The following is a 13,477-nucleotide window of genomic DNA, read 5'->3' as shown; positions in this document are numbered from 1 at the left end:
GTGTATATATATTTGTGTGTGTATATATCTATATATAGATATATAGATATATACACTATATTGTCAAAATTATTGGGACACTTGCCTTTACACGCACATGAATTTTAATGGCATCCCAGTCATAGTCCGTAGGGTTTAATATTGAGTTGGCCCATCCTTTGCAGCTATAACACCTTCAACTCTTCTGGGAAGTCTGTCCACAAGGTTTAGGAGTGTGTTTATGGGAATGTTTGACCATTCTTCCAGAAGTGCATTTGTGAGGTCAGGCACTGATGTGGACGAGAGCCTAGCTCGCAGTTTCCGCTCTAATTCATCCCAAAGGTGTTCTATTGGGTTGAGGTCAGGACTCTGTGCAGGCCAGTCAAGTTTCTTCCACCCCAAACGCTCTCATTCATGTCCTTATGGATCTTCCTTTGTGCACTGATCCAAATCATTTGGTGGAGGGGGGTTATAGTGTGGGGTTGTTTTTCAGGGGTTCAGGGGTTAGGTTTGGCCCCTTAGTTCCAGTGAAGGGAACTTTTAAGGCCTCAGCATACAGAGACATTTTGGACAGTTTCATGTTCCCAAATTTGTGTGAACAGTTTGGGGATGGCCCCTTCCTGTTCCAACATGACTGTGCCCCCATACACAATGAAAGGTCCATAAAGACATGGATGAACGAGTTTGGGGTGGAGGAACTTGACTGGCCTGCACAGAGTCCTGACCTCAACCCGATAGAACACCTTTGGAATTAATTAGAGTGGAGACTGTGAGCCAGGCCTTCTCCTCCAACATCAGTGCCTGACCTCACAAATGTGCTTCTGGAAGAATGGTCAAACATTCCCATAGACACACTCCTAAACCTTGTGGACAGCCTTCCCAGAAGAGTTGAAGCTGTTATAGCTGCAAAGGGTGGGCCAACTCAATATTGAACCCTACGGACTATGATTGGGATGCCATTAAAGTTCATGTGTGTGTAAAGGCAGGTGTCCCAATACATTTGACAAATATCTATCTATCTATCTATCTATCTATCTATCTATCTATCTATCTATCTATCTATCTATCTATCTATCTATCTATCTATCTAGATATAGATATAGATATATATATACATATATACATAGGGATATATATATATATATATATATATACACACACACACACTGTGTGTATATGTGTATATATATATATATATATATATATATATATATATATATATATTTAAAAAACACATAAACATCTTCTTTTTATTTCCTTTCTTTCTTTTTTTTTTTTGTAGCCTCCCTGGCGGTATTCCCGAGTGTGGCTCGGGGTTAAAATTCAGGACCATTAGCGGTAACCCCGAGCCACCTTACTTACCTTGTCCCCGGGATCCTGCGATGTCCCCCGCAGTGTCCGCGGGCTGTGTCCTGTTCCGAAGCCTCTCTGTGCCAGGCTCCGTTCCCTGCGAGCGTCGCGACGCACGGGGGCGGAGCCTGGCGGCAAATTCAAAAAAATGTAAAAAGCATAACACATACAGTACTGTAATCTTACAGATTACAGTACTGTATGAAATCATTTCACATCCCATTTGTCCCCAGTGCTCTGGCCCATGCCCTGCATGCAGTTTTATATGATATATACTGTTCTTTCTGCCTGGAAACTGGAGATTGTCCATAGCAACCAAAAAGTGTCCCTTTACATCAAAAATGGCTTTAGACCAGCTAGAAAACAGCGATAGTAAATTAGAACACTTGCAGAATTGAGCGATAGTGAATCGTGTGGAAATTTATTTTATTACTATTTATTTTTATTTTTTTTTAATTATTATTTTTTTTTTTATTATATTATAATTTATGTTTTTGTGTTTCAAACTTTATCATACCCGGGATATCTACTAGACTCTTGTTTGGACAGATTTAAGTGTGTTATTGTTAAGAATTACAGGCCTACAATATAAAACGCCAAATTTCCATGCAAAATAATTGTACCGCTTTTAGCACCTAAAATCAGAAAGAATCATACCGCCAGGGAGGTTAAATAAGTCATCAGATAATCTCTTTTCTCAGTTCCACAAGGGGCTTAGAAAACTAGGGGTGAAGAAACAGCAGTACACTGATCTTCCCAGTGGGTGGCTGTGCAGGGGGGGGCGTGTAAACACAATTCTGATCATTGGAGGATAGGCAGGCTGTTCTCCCAGCACAGCCAGAAAACTCACCATGCTGGGGTGGATAGGCCTCATGCCTAGCACAGTCAGTTTGAAATAGAAAAGCAAGGGGACTGGCAATATCACCAGGTATTTTACATAAAGGAAGAAATACAAAGAGAACAGGATACTTTTTAACAGTACATGACACAACAGACACATTCGGGAATATGAAATGTTGGGGTAACATATTCTTTAAAGCAGACCTTTCCCCTTGAACAGAAAATCCCCTGGTGCTCGCAGCTCTGTCTGCTGATGTAAAAACAACCTAAAGTCCTATAGTTATTACAAGATGTATAGTGGTTTGTACCTGTTTCCATGAGGCAGCGGTGACTTAACCTGAGCCTCACAGGTGCCCCCTGGGAAGGCTGCGTCACCAGTGCTTTCCAAGAGATCTCATAAATTGGGAGATTTTGCAAGATCTCAGGGAAAGGTTCTTCACTGATCTAGGGCAGTTTTTATTGTTTATATGTCACCATGGTTTAGGCAATGTGCTGAATTAATGACACTCACGTTGCTAACACCATGACAACACATCAACAATAATGAACTGCACCACATCTTGTACAGTGCATGAGAAAGATCTGGCACAGACATCATCAGTGGTAAGTGCACTTAATTCCTTAAAGTGGTTGTAAACCTCAGACATAAAATATGAACAAAGCATATCCCTCTATAGTGTGGCATTTCTGCCTGCTGCTTCATTCCTCTGCTATCAGCATTAATCACTTGTGAGAAGATTTCCTGACACCAACAAAAAAGAGGTGACAGGGGAGGCAGCTCCAGCCCAGATAGGAAGCAATTGTGCTGCGAGTTTGAAAATGACTTGCTAAACTATTGCTAGACTTGCCAGGCTTCACAAGTTTGTTGCACAATTGCAGCGAGTCCACATTGCATGACTCCAGATCAACTTTCTTTGCAAACCTTCTGCAAGTCTGCTGTAAGTTCTGGTTCAATTATGTTGTGCAATAGTCCTCCCACCACAGGGGTCACTGTGGCTGAATGTTGTAGACTTGCAGAGCTCTTGTTGTAGACTCACCACTGCAACTTTGCTCTTGCTAGAGACTTGCCACGCAATTTTGCTACAAATTGGAAAAGTGTCAACTAGAACTTGAGCTTTAAGTGCTCTGCAAGTCTACAACTTGCCTATGAAAATGTGCAGCAAGTTACAACGCTTACAATTTAACACTACCACAAATTTGTGGCAAGTTATCGTTGCTATCTGGGAGCTGACTGACAGCCTCAGCTGAGTTCTTGTGCGCTGTGTTAAAGGGGGGAGGGGTCCTTACCTTCCAATCAGCTCTCAGAACTTTCCTCACTGAGCTCTGCAGAGTGTAACTTCAGCTCTCCGTCCCGTTTTTCTCTGAATGCTCCACTGGCTACAGTCTGGGCCCCCTAAAGTCTGAAGGGCAGATAACTGGCCCTTTGTTTTGAAGGTGTGTATACCCCTGTTCTAGTCTAGCGGGATGTGAACCCAGTAAACCAAAGAGCTGTAAACGGATTAAATGGGCACCGCTCTAATATACAAATCTCTGAACACGTCAACTCTTTTTTCACTTTGGAGAGCATTTTTATTCAACCCCTGGCAAAAAGTATGGAGTCACTATGCTTGGAAAATGTTCATTAAATTGTTTAATTGTGTAAAAAAAAAAAAATTATCACAGCCATGCCTCAAAACTAATTTCATTTAACATTCCATCCTTCTGGCTTTAACCACTTCAATACAAGGCATTTTCACCCCCTTCCTGCCCAGGCCAATTTTCAGTTTTCAGTGCAGTAACATTTTGAGTGACAATTGCGCGGTCATGCAACACTGTACCCAAACAGAATTTTTATTATTTTTTCCCCACAAATAGAGCTTTCTTTTGGTGGTATTTGATCACTTCTGCGGTTTTTATTTTTTGTGCTATAAACAAAAGAAAGCGACAAGTTTGAAAAAAAAACAATATTTTTTACTCTTTGCTATAATAAATATCCAATTTTTAAAAAAAACAAAAACAATTTTTTCCTCAGTTTAGGCCAATATGTATTCTTCTATATATTTTTGGTAGAAAAAAATTGCAATAAGCGTATATTGATTGGTTTGTGCAAAAGTTATAGTGCCTACAAATAGGGGATAGATTTATGCCATTTTTATTAATATTTTTTTTTACTAGTAATGGCGGAGATCTGCGATTTTTATCCTGACTGCGACATTGCAGCAGACACATCGGACACTTTTGACAATATTTTACGACCACTGACAGTTATACAGCGATCAGTGCTACAAAAATGCACTGATTACTGTATAAATGTCACTGGCAGGGAAGGGGTTAACACTAGGGGGCGATCAAGGGGTTAAATGTGTTACCTAGGGAGTGATTCTAACTATAGGGGGAGGGGACTGCCTGGGTAAGGAGACTGATCGGTTTTCCTATATACTAGGAACACACGATCAATCTCCTCTCCCCTGACAGGACGTGGATCTATGTGTTTACACACACAGATCCACGGTCCGGCTCTGTAATGAGCAATCGCGATTGTCCGGCGGACATCACGGCAGCCAGGCACGCGCATCGGCTCCTCGGTGACGCGGCTGGCGGTGCACATGCGCCCCCTATACCGCCGGGAAGCCGAGGACTTCATATCATGCCCGCCCAGGATGGGAGATCCCATCTGCGGACGCCATATGACAATGGGCGGGTAGGGAAGTGGTTAAGAAACAGTTAAAAAAATGAAAAAAACTGTAGTCAGTTGCAACTGTTTTTGCAGATCAAGCAGAGGAAAGAAATATGGAATCACTCAATGCTGAGGAAAATATAATGGAACCGCCATGTACTTTGTAGTTCTAAAACAAACATCTGCATCAGATTACATCCTGAAATATCAAATGATGTCATCATCACCAAACATCAAATGATGGAATCAGAAAGTATCCAAAATCTCAATATAAACTTGTGCATTTATTGAAGATTTAACCACTTCAACCCCGGAAGGATTTACCCCCTTAATGACCTTAAAGCCATTTATTGCCATACGGCACTGCGTCGCTTTAACTGACAATTGGGTGGTCGTGTAACGTTGTACCCAAATAAAACAGATGTCCATTTCTTCCCACAAATAGAGCTTTCTTTTGGTGGTATTTGATCACCTCTGCGCTATTTATTTTTTGCGCTATAAACAAAAGAAATGACAATTTAAAAAAAAAAACAATATTTTTTACTTTCTGCTATATTAGATATTCAAACGAAAAATATAAAAAAAAACAAATGTATTCATCAGTTTAGGCCGATATGTATTCAGCTACATATTTTTGGTTAAAAAATCGCAATAAGCGTATATTGATTGGTTTGCACAAAAGTTATCTCGTCTACAAAATAGGGGATAGATTTATGGACTTTTTTTTTTTTAATGTTTTTTAATGACCCCAAGTGACACTTTTTGGAGACAAATGACATTATTACAGTGATCAGTGCTAAAAAAAATGCACTGATCAATGTATAAATGATACTGGTAGGGAAGGGGTTAACGTTAGGGGCAATCAAGGGGTTAACTGTGTTCCCTGGGTGTGCTCTAACTGTGTGGGAGCTGGGCTCACTCGGACAACACAGAGATCGCCGTTCATCATCACTAGGAACAGCATATCTCCATGTTGTCCCCTGTCAGAACGGGGATCCGCCTTGTTTACATAGGCAGATCCCCGTTATGTCTCTCTGTGCAGCGATCACAGGTGGCCAGCGGACTCTATGTCATTGAGTCAGCTGGAAACCACGAGCGCGTTCCCGTGGGCCCACAGTATCTATTACATGAAACGACGTACAGGTAAGTCATTTCGTCAATAGAGCCACCCTCCCATAGTATATGTGCGGTGGGCGGTCTTAAAGTGGTTAATGACTGTCATCTCCCCCCCGTACCTTTACCTGACATGCAATCCCATATCATCAATGATTGTGGAAATTTGCATGTTTTCTTCAGGCAGTCGTCTCCATACATCTCATTGGAACGGCACCAAATAAGTTCCAGCATCATCACCCTGCCCAATGTAGATTGGTGAGTCCACTGTAACCTTGTTTTTTTTTCTGTTTAGGTGTTAATGATGGTTTTTCGTTAGTACAAATCAAATAGGAAGGTTGTTAAAGGGAAGCATACTGGTAGACCAAGGAAGACATCAAAGTGTCAAGTTAGAAAACTTAAAGCAATATGCCTTGAAAACAGAAAATGTACAACAAAACAAATGAGGAACAAATGGTCAGAAACTGGAGTCAATGTCTGAGACCGAACTGTAGGACATCGCCTAAAGGAAATGAGATTTACATACAAAAAAGCCAAATGAAAACTATCGTTAACACCCAAACAGAAAAATAACAAGGTTACAGCGGGCTAAAGAAAACCAATCATGGACTGTGGATGACTGGATGGAAATTCAGCGGTGAATCACCAATCAGCATTGGGCAGGGTGATGATGCTGGAACTTTTGTTAGGTGCCATTCCAATGAGATGTATGAAGACGACTGCCTGAAGAAAACATGCAAATTTCCACAATCATTGATGATATGGGATTGCATGTCAGGTAAAGATACGGGAGGGGGGGGAATGACAGTCATTAAATCTTCAATAAATGCAAACGTTTATATTGAGATTTTGGATACTTTTCTTATTCCATCCATTGAAAGGATGTTTGGTGATGATGACATCATTTTTCAGGATGTAATCTGATGCAGATGTTTGTTTTAGAACTGAAAAGTACATGGTGATTCCATAATATTTTCCTCAAAATTGAGTGATTCCATATTTTTTTCCTCTGCTTGATCTGCAAAAACAGTTGCAACTGACTAGACTTTTCTTTCTTTTTTAATTTTTTTTTAAGTGTTTATTAAAGCCAAGAGGTTGGAATGTTAAATAAAAATACTGACCACTATGCTGGCCTCTGGGCACTATTCTCCGTCCTTGGAGGGTTCCCCCAGTTCAACCCCGGGGGAGACATCATGCCTTGTGCCCTCACCTTTCTTGGCTGATACCGGACTTGGCCTTGAGGTTGTTAGTAAGTATCCCAATCTATCTCCACCTTGTTGGTGATTCTCCTCCCCCCCCCTTATTCTAAGGGTACTATCATTAATTCCTGTTTTTTCTTTCCTAGCATATTACTTCATAACACTCCTGATGAATGGCTGTAATGCCAGGAAAGGCGTAGAGTGCCACTAGATGCCAACAGTTACTTGTTTTTATTACATTTGTCTTTCAATCGATTTATTATACCATGTATATTTGCCATGTCTACTTTTCATTTGTATTGCATGCTATGAGCAGCATATTTAGTGTAAGTCTGGCACCTACCTTTCTATTTGATACAAAATATCTGATATGTATTCTAGATTGTAATAAATAAATCATGTACTGTACTTTCATTTTTATGTTGTCACTTTCTCTCAACATGGCGTACCCTCATTTAAAGTCTCACAAAATTCCTCCTTTTTATCTACTAAATCAGGGATGGAGGCCGCCATGTGTTTCATATAGTGTGTGTCAGGTCACGTCCATTTACTGTATGTTGAATGGAAATAGTTTTAAGGCATGTCTGTAATTTTTTTTTTTTTTTTACACAAACATTGAATGAATATTTTCCAAAAGTGGTGATTCCATACTTTTTTGCCAGGGGTTGAATAAAGATGCTCTGCAAAGTGAAAAAGAGTTGACGTGTTCAGAGATTTGTATAATAGAGCGGTGCCCATTTAATCAGTTGTATAATCTAGGATGCCTCATTAAAGTGAGATAGAGATTCACTACTGACAAGCAAAAAAAAATAAAAAGGGCCAATAAACTTAAAACCAATATTCCATTTCATGCAAATACAAGTATAAAACACTCACTGGCTTCTTATCATTTTCAGGGTCTCTGTAAACAAGAATTCTGCCCCTGAAACATGTATTCCATTGTCAGACTCTATACCAGAAAAGGATATGAATGTACCAAAATCTTTATTGATATTTTTCTAATGGGGTTAAAGGGAGTTAAAATGTACAAGGCAGACGTGGCACTGAAGCGGAAGATTGTCTTCCCTCTATTCAATACTATAAATGTCTGGAAGGGAAAAAAAATAAAGATTCATTAGTAATAGTACAACATAGAAAGCATTATAGTTCCATTAAAATAAATACCGGTAACACCTTATTTAATAAAGCAGAACAGAATATGTAAAGTACAATCACATTAACAAACGCCTAGTAATCATCTTCCATTATTCTGATTATACTAACCTCTAATATCTAAATACCCAGATTTTATATATATATATATATATATATATATACACATACACACACTACAATAACAAAAGTATTGGGACACCTGCCTTTAGACACACTTGAACTTTAATGGCATCCCAGTCTTAGTCCGTAGGGTTCAATATTGAGTTGGCCCACCCTTTGCAGCTATAACTCTTCTGGGAAGGTTGTCCACAAGGTTTAGGAGTGTGTCTATGGGAATGTTTGACCATTCTTCCAGAAGCACATTTGTGAGGTCAGGTACTGATGTTGGATGAGAAGGCCTGGCTCATAGTCTCCTCTTTAATTGATCCCAAAGGTGTTCTATCAGGTTGAGGTCAGGACAGGCCAGTCAAGTTCCTCCATCCCAAACTCGCTCATCCATGTCTTTATGGACCTTTCTTTATGCACGGATCCAAATCATTTGGTGGAGGGGTATTATGGTGTGGGGTTGTTTTTCAGGGGTTGGGCTTGGCCCCTTAGTTCCAGTGAAGGGAACACTTAAGGCGTCAGCATACCAAGACATTTTGGACAATTTCATGCTACCAACTTTGTGGGAACAGTTTGGGGATGGCCCCTTCCTGTTTCAACATGACTGCGCACCAGTGCACAAAGAAAGGTCAATAAAGACATGGATGAGCGAGTTTGGGGTAGAGGAACTTGACTGGCCTGCACAGAGTCCTGCCCTCAACCCAACTGAACACCTTTGGGATGAATCCCAAAAGAGTTGAAGCTGTTATAGGTGCAACGGGTGGGCCAACTCAATAGTGAACCCTACAGACTAAGACTGGAATGCCATTAAAGTGCATGTGTGTGTAAAGACAGGTGTCCCAATACTTTTGGTAATATAGTGTATATGAGAGCTGTTTTACCTTTCAAATGATTTGTATTTCTGTCCAACCAGTCCTGAGATTTATGAGATTTACCTATCCTTGCCACACAGCACAGTCCTGTGTAGCTAGGGGAGGGACATCATCTTTTACTGCTGCAGTGTCACTTTCACTTACAGGTCCCCTCCCCAACCCTACTCTGTGACTGGACAGTACAAGGGGAATCTGCAGCCTGCTGTGGTCAACTCTGTTCCTATGAGCATGCTCTTTGCGCTGCAGCACACTCAACTGGCTACTGTTCTTGTGCTGTTTCTCCTTCAAGTCAAATTTAGATACTTATACTGCATGCATTAAAACAAATACATTTTTAAAACGCATTAATGAATACAAAGCTGTGTTCATATGTGTCTTTTATATCCCTCTGGAGTTCAGCCTTAAAGTTTTTTTTAAACTATTGCAGTTAAACTAAATAAAACTTTTTCGGCTTAAAGTGGTATTAAACCCAAAACCAAAAAGGTAATATATATCGCAGCTTACCAATCATTAGATGTGGTGGCTGCACCAGTTTTCTTTTCTTAGGCTTTTTTCCCTCTGTTTTCACCTGGTGATCTGGCCAGTAACACACCTCCTGTATTAGCGTGCCCCCACTCTGGATGAAGGAGCACAGGGGGCACCTTTGGACAGCAGCATTGTCAGTCTGGGGGGAGGAGAGTGTTAGATGTACTAGCAGATTTAAATACACTAACAAACTGAAGCAAAACTCCAGTTAATACTTTATAAGCAGTCACAGCAGTTTCCTTTTGGAAAAAGGTTTTACATAAAAAAATATAAGCTGATCATTGTAAGCACCCCTGCTAGTGTTAAATGGTTGATCTCATCTCTGTAACTGCTACATCTGCTGTACAATGTGTTCTTTTGAAAAACAACAGACTTACTGGTTGGATCACAAGATGAAAATAGAAGAAAGAAAGCCTAAAAAAAGAAAAGTAATGCGGTCATCTCATTTAAAAAAAAAAATGGTAAGCTGCAACATCATAAATATTTGCTTTTGGGTTTAATACCACTTTAATGCAGAATGCTGACTGGATGACACTTTTATCGCCATTGTGTTATTATGAGCTCTAGCTCAGTAATAAAAGGTTATAGTGATTTTCAGAAGCTATTTTAGCACTTAAATACAAATCAAGTTTACATTTAGAAATTTTGAGAGCGTCCTCTGTCTTGCTGACTGTAGCTACAAGAGACATTTGTGGTCATGTCTCCATAAATAGCAGATGACAAAGCAATTTTCTGGAAGTGATTGCCAAATGAAACCTCAGGTCTTCAAAACATTTACATACTGTGCCAGGGATACAGTATTTTATCCAGATCTAGTCTGGAGAACCTTTTATCTGTAGAAACCGCTATGGATTAAACAAGGACTATCATAATACAGCCACCCAAACATACAAACAGATCTTAAGACCAATACAGAAATAATATGACTAGTTCAAAGACTTCATCATGAGACATGTCTACATGGCTCCTATCTGACCCTCTTTCCCTCTTTGGAAGGATCTTCCCTTTTTAGATTTCAATTCCTCTGTCCTTCTTTTCTCTTCCATTTTTCATGTTTCTCTCTTTGTTTAATGCAGGGCTCACCAAACTACGGCCTGTGGGCCAAATCAGGTCTGCTGCAAGATTGTATCCAACCCTCTGAAGTAAGATAGACTCTGATGAGGACTCTGATGGGTACTCTGAGTCTACAGAGTACTCAACTTTGACAGAGTACAAACTTCTACCAGGTACTTTCCAGTGAGCTCTCCAGACCCAAAGAAAACCTTCTAGACCAGAATTTGTGAATAGCCCCCCCCCCCCCCCAGCTAAGCTCCACCTGGGTTCTTGAAGACTTCTGAACAGCACCTCCAGCAGCCTGCCCTCAGGGGCAGAGCCCACCAGACAGGGGTTCTCCTCCTTGCAGGACTGGACCTAAGCTATCCCTCCTTCTGCTCCAGGCCCCTATTTATGGACTCTCCAGCCACCTACTGGATACATCTTCCCAGGGATTGGCTGAATCCCCATGAATATCCAGGCTGCCTCTCTATTCTTCCCCCCACTATGATTCTAAAATCCTCTAGAATGCAGCAAAAAGAAATCAGATCAGAGCCCACCAGACAGGGGAACTCTAATGGGGACCCTGATGTGAGGGGGTGCTCTGATGGACTCAAGTTTATTTGGAGTTTCTTTGCTTCGTTCTACTTTTTTTTATATTGTTGTTCTAAATCATATCATGCTGATTACAAAAGTAATAAAAATCCAAGTAAAATGTATTCATTCATTCAATTTTTATTAGTTAATGTATAAAACAGATTTTTTTTTCAGCCTGCAAATATTTGTAAAATTTGAATGTCAAAAAGTTTGGAAATCCCTGGTCTAAAGTATACAGCTCTACAAAGATTACACAGCCCAACAAAAAAAAAATCTTTTTTCTTGTTGCTTTGCTTTTTAGACCTGTTCTTGGGATTATTTGGGGTGCTGATTCAGAAAATTGCATTTCTTAGACTGCATCAGCTCAAGTTTCATAGATATGATGTCACTCGTCCTGCCGGCCGCAATGACGCCACACATAAGGGAGGAGCTTGCGTGTGAAGTCATCACGGCCAGCGGGACAGGTGACACCACGGCCGGCTTGTTTTTAGCACTGCTTGTGATTCTCAACCTTATCGTAAGTGTATCTTGTATTTTTTAATAAACCAGCTTTACTGTTTTACGCTATGAGGCTTCTCCCTGTTTACTTTTCACACATGCCTACATGGTGAGTAGCTTTTCCTTAAAGATGTTTAAGCTCATTGACATCAGCAAGAGTGCCATAACTGGAGTACCTTCTCATTGAACCATCCATTATGGGGATTGAGTGCAGGCTTATTTGATCTCTGTAATCGAGATCCATGCCGTCTGGTAAGAGGCTGCTTTTTTTATTTGAAAGAGCACTTTTAGAACACCGGAGCACCTTTAAAGTGGAAACTGGTCCTTGAGCACTGAGCACTTTATTATTTTGGCACATTCATATTGGACTTTATGTCCACTGATTAAAATAATTTGATGGACTTTATAATTTGAACACATATTGATGGATAATACTTGATATTGTTTGATCATATTCATTATATTGCACTTGCACTTTATTTATATGTACACCATTTTTTGAGTGTTTTTTTTTTTATCAGTGGTTCCCCTTAGTAAATCAACCCCTTAGTCTTTTGATTTGTCTTTTGATTAAAATGGCATTTTAGTTTTAGTCGTATTTTAGTCATCTGAATTGTTTTCGTTTTATTGGTATTTTAGTCAACTAAAATAGTGTTAATTTAGTCGACGAAATTACCACTGATCGGAAACATTGGATTCTAAAGTGTAAGTTATATTCTGTATTATAGTTATGATCATATAGGAGGTGTGTGTGTATAGCCAGTCATAATATTTCATTTTTCCAGATCAAGCACTGTAGAGTTATGGCTACTTCACGACGGTGCTGCCTAAATCATCCCAACATATTTTTCTATATTCATATCCTGATTTTTGATGGGCAACCAGAGTGAAGGGTTTAATGGCATTTATGCTGTATCTCAAAAACTAGAAGTGATAAGGTAAAATTGGTGTCATTTTTAGAATCAGCGGGTTAAATATATGCAAGAACAAGTCTAACATTTGAGGCACCAAAATGTGTGTTGGCCTGTGTTGTTTAAATGTGTGCTTGCGGTCAAAATTCAAAACCTAAAGCCCCATACACATGGACCAATTGTCGGGAGACATCGACCGGTTAAAAAAAAAAATAAAAAATCCGACATTTGGCCCGTTTGTATGCCACCCTATCTGACAGAACACGGACATTTGGCTGGCTTCTGTCGGACAAGCATGGTGGAAAACCAACAGCCGACCGACTCCTGATCAGCGCTCTCAGCCAATGGCGGACAGCCCTGATCAGAATGTTCTGGTGGGGGGCCGTCCCCCTGTCAGAACACGACAGCTCAGCAGGGGAGATTAATATACTAACTTTCCGACCAGAGCTGACAGTTTTTGTTCATTCAACGAGCTGGGTTGAATGAAAAAAAAAAACTCATAGTGTGTGCCAGGCTTTACATATAGCAGAGCTTGCCCATACAAGCACACTGTTCCTTTTAATTCTTTGTTAATGTTTTTATCATTACCAGACGATACCTGGCTATTCTGCCAGAAATAGAGGCTACACCAAATGTCCTTCTATG

General features: G+C 40.1%; 1 protein-coding gene across 4 annotated transcripts in view; it reads right to left on the bottom strand.

Annotated features, from left to right (window-relative positions):
- LOC141147040 (sodium channel protein type 2 subunit alpha-like) overlaps nt 1–13,477 on the bottom strand; it is a 229,147-nt gene that overhangs the window by 143,937 nt on the left and 71,733 nt on the right. For all 4 annotated transcript variants that reach the window (XM_073634018.1, XM_073634019.1, XM_073634020.1 and 1 more), the window contains exon 3: nt 8,107–8,224. In XM_073634018.1, coding sequence (XP_073490119.1) covers nt 8,107–8,224 — 118 coding nt within the window. The remainder of the gene's footprint in view (nt 1–8,106; nt 8,225–13,477) is intronic.

The sequence above is a fragment of the Aquarana catesbeiana genome, linkage group LG06 (genome assembly GCF_042186555.1).
Source record: "Aquarana catesbeiana isolate 2022-GZ linkage group LG06, ASM4218655v1, whole genome shotgun sequence".
In the NCBI taxonomy this organism is placed as follows: Eukaryota; Metazoa; Chordata; class Amphibia; order Anura; family Ranidae; genus Aquarana; species Aquarana catesbeiana.
Note: the sequence above shows the minus strand (reverse complement) of the source record. Positions and strands in the feature narration are given on the sequence as shown.